The 3877-nt window shown below is 39.2% G+C and overlaps 1 protein-coding gene across 1 annotated transcript in view; it reads left to right on the top strand.

Moving 5' to 3' along the window:
* Nucleotides 1-2256: 2256 nt before the first annotated feature.
* ccn6 (cellular communication network factor 6) overlaps nucleotides 2257-3877 on the top strand; it is a 12267-nt gene continuing 10646 nt past the window's right edge. The window contains exon 1 of the mRNA XM_035679242.1: nucleotides 2257-2304. Coding sequence (XP_035535135.1) covers nucleotides 2257-2304 — 48 coding nt within the window. The remainder of the gene's footprint in view (nucleotides 2305-3877) is intronic.

Raw genomic sequence — 3877 nt, 5'->3', positions numbered from 1 at the left:
AAGATTCTGTTACTGCGTTACCAATGCCTAAAATTGTGTCAGACAAATTACATACCTGTCTAAAAAAAGAGGGCCAATTCAGGATAGGTTTTGAATGCTTTCAAATCCCTAAATTTTCTCCATCCATTGAATCCATCCACTGAATGACTGACCAAGGTTGACTCATGTTTTCACTCGTGATCTGTCCCTTTTAGCTTCTTTTTATTTTGCTCTTTGGTCACTTCTTTTATTTTTCACTTTTACTAACTTTGAGTTAAAGTCTTAACATCTTTCTCCATTAACACTCTAATTGGTGGAGGGGATTTGAGAAATTCAATTTCCCCAGCTAAATGTCTCCTGGAGAAACTGTTTCTTGGTCGTGTATACAGTATGTCAGACTTTTTACAGTTGAACAAGTGAAGGCCGGCTTCTTACCCTGCTTTCGACTGAAGCCATTCAGAGCTAAACACCTTTACCTTCAGATGTGGATGTAAAAACTAGTTTCTTTGAATGTAAGCCGGCCCTTAAGGTCAGTTTATTCATTATGTAGAGTTCTACTCGGCCTGTGACAATCGTTGTATGTTTTCTGTGGCTCTGGGGGAACCCTGTGAAGACAGAGCACAAGTGGCACCATGCATAGACTGTATCTGTGAGAAAATAACCCTGATGATGTCATCTGGGTTTTCTGTGCCGTTACTGTATCTAACCTTTTGACAACAAACGCACAACAGAAGGCCTCTGTTATAAACTGGGAACAAAGCTTAAAAGCCCTATTATGTAACGGTTCTATGGTTAGAAATGAAATACAATATTTATAGGTATGTTTTAATGTGTATATAATCACCTGGAATAAATGTTGTGTTTTTGTGACCTGAGAATGAGCTGTTTATATTTACGGACCTGTGGGTTGCCATGTGTTTACAGTAGCCCAGAACGGACAAAGCAAACATTGACTCTATATAGGGCCTTTTCTGTTTATGCGAGTTTCGCAGCCACTACAGTTTCTCCTACACACTTTACAGCCAATTCTCATTCCCAGGTCCTTAAATACAGAGACGAGTAGTATTCAGTTAGTTGCAATCTGCAACTTCACTGTTAGATGCCACTAAATTCTACCCACTGATCTGTTAATAACCAAATTTATATCCTTATCAAAAACATTTGGTAAGGTCAGAGACTAAGACTATAAGTCTACAGCCATGCTAACAGCTCTGTGAGGCTGTACCAAGCCACAGCGGTGCTTTATGCTAATGCTAACTTGGAAACATGGCTATAATAACAATGCTAATATGCTGATGTTTAGCAGATTTATTATTTACCATATTAACTATCTTATTTGAGCATGTTTTAGGATCCATCTTTTAGGGACATTGAATGTCTGTACAAAATTTGATAGCAATCCAGTCAGCAGTATTTCATTTCATTCATGTACCAAAATGATGGACAGTCATTGCCATCCATTGAACCATGCTGTTAGCATGGCTAAAAAAACACTGGTTGATAAATCATCAGATATCGCAAATATTGATATAAGCCTCAATAATTAAGTATTGTTTGGGCTCTCATTGTTGGTAGCCGCACAGTAATATTAGTGGGTATAGCAATAGTACACTACAAATAACTCATACGCAGGTTTTTTTCTGGTCTGTCCAAGTGAATTCTCAAAGGGGCGTTGGCTTTACGTGGATGGAGGTGGAGGGCTCCCTCTGAGAGGCACCTCTTTACTCAGTGTAAATAATAATGGAATGTGAGCTCAAATACATGTCAGTCCACATTAAGTGGGACCATAGAGCTTAGGCACCATATTAAACAAACAACATACAGTGAATGCATTTAAAAACTAGAATTCTACTCATGAATTCAGCTTTTGTCCATTAAAGAATTAACTAGACAGTATTTCTTGCAATCTTCACTGCTGAGTGCTATATAGTAGCCTGTAACACAAGGTTTACAGATTTAACTGTTAGTTGCACCCAGATAATTGTGAGCCAGGTCTGCAGACTAAGAATAAACAAGTGGGCAGGACTTGAAGGCCTTGGAGCGGCCCAGCAGTTATGAAGACAAATATTTCCCCTCTGGATCAGTAAGGCGGGGAAAGGTGTGTTTGGAGAGGAGACAGAGGGGTGCTTTGTCCCGTTCTCCGACAGGTCAGCTCCCCCAATCTCTTCCCCTCCATTCCTCTCTCCCGCTGCCAGTCTTCCTCCCTAAATCCCACCTTCCAGCTCCCTCGTCCCCCTGCGCCCTCCTGGAGCTCACACAAACCTTCTCACTTAAGAGATGCTATCGCTTCTCTGCCGTTCCCTCCTGCTCATCCTTGCTCAACAGGTAAGAGGAGCATTATCTTTTTATATTCTAACACCACAGATAGACTGGGGTTTCTGATAGGACAGCACTTTAAGGCACTAAACACCTGCCACATATGGAACAACAGGAAAATAAACAAGTGAGTTGCTTAGGTGTTCTCAGTAGCAGAGCACCCAGCTATTTAAAATGTACTTTATATTGACAAAAGGCATTTAACAAAAAAAAGTACTTACTTACTGTATTTGGCATTATTGATTTGCCTTTTCATTATTAGACCCCTTTTTTAGACTTATTGGTAATGTTATTTATGTGGCTCAAGCTTAGTCTGTCTTTCAGGAGTAAAGACTGGCAAAGGGGAGCAAAGTCTGAGGACTTTGTATTTAAAGCTCCTGTGGACCCATTTTCACACCATGAAATGAGCTCATTCAGTAAACCTGGCAGACAGGCTTCAGATTTTTGGCATAACCTTCAGTGACCCTTCGAAGCACTGAGTAGTCAGAGGAATTGGACCACAAGTGGGACTATGCATAGACTGCATCAAAGCAAATACAAAGCAAAAATATTATGCTACAGGACTGAACACCAGAATATACACTTGTGGCTATCAACTTCATGTTGCTTTTTGCATTTTTATGCCACTTTTTAAATTCTTGTAACTGACAATAGAGAGTTAAAAGAAACATGAGGCGAGAAATGGATGGCACGCCCTTGCCAGATTTAGTATGATAATAAATCACAACTGTGATGTGGCATAGAAAGGTCTGATACACAAAGACACCCATTGCTTACTTTTTATTAAGCCTTTCTGTGGTTTTCTGGTGAAAATTCTCTTGAAAATGAAGCCGACCAGCAATAACTTACATGCTCCAAGAAGAAAGTCAGCCTCTGGCACAGTCTCAGGCTCCATATTCAGTTATGCCAAAATGTCACTATGCCCGTATTTGAAATAAAACCCCATTTACTGTATGGTGTATTATATATACTATATCACTACTTTTGGCCAACAATCCCACAATGCAATATGTTGCATTTTACAGATGCAAAGATTTGGGGACTCTGGTTAGAATGTGTCAAATCTCAATTTACTGCTTAGAGTACACTAGTGCCTGTTGGGAGTAATGAGTGATCTGACTAACCCTTGCATGCAGCTCTGTGTAAGAAAGTAGACCTACTGCCTTTCAAGTATAGCAGCACAACAGGGTCTGAAAACTGCACAGTCAATATTAAAATATAAAATTATTACAATAAAATAAAATATTACATTTTTCTATGAAACAAGATACAAGGAGCAAAATTCAAATAGGTCAACTAGTGTACACGTGCCCTTAAATCAGTGCCCTGTACTAATCAATAATTTTATATCAACAATGGAACAAATGACTATGTGTAACATGAAAGGGGTTGCTTGGTGTGACAAAGCCACAGAGAATGATTATTGAATCTCTGCAGTTCCTCTCAGTTCTCTTAGAATCTTTCAGCTCATTGCTCATTTTCAGATTCATTTGTGAGTTCATGTTTTATTTGCTCTGGCAGATGTACCTGGTCGCCTCCTGTTCATGTCGATTTTATATTTTATATATATAGTTATATATAT

This window comes from Morone saxatilis, unplaced genomic scaffold, assembly GCF_004916995.1.
Source record: "Morone saxatilis isolate NCDOM2014 unplaced genomic scaffold, NCSU_SB_2.0 Contig7, whole genome shotgun sequence".
Taxonomy (NCBI): Eukaryota; Metazoa; Chordata; class Actinopteri; family Moronidae; genus Morone; species Morone saxatilis.
The sequence above is the reverse complement of the archived record's forward strand: the minus strand, read 5'-3'. Positions and strand labels throughout refer to the sequence as shown.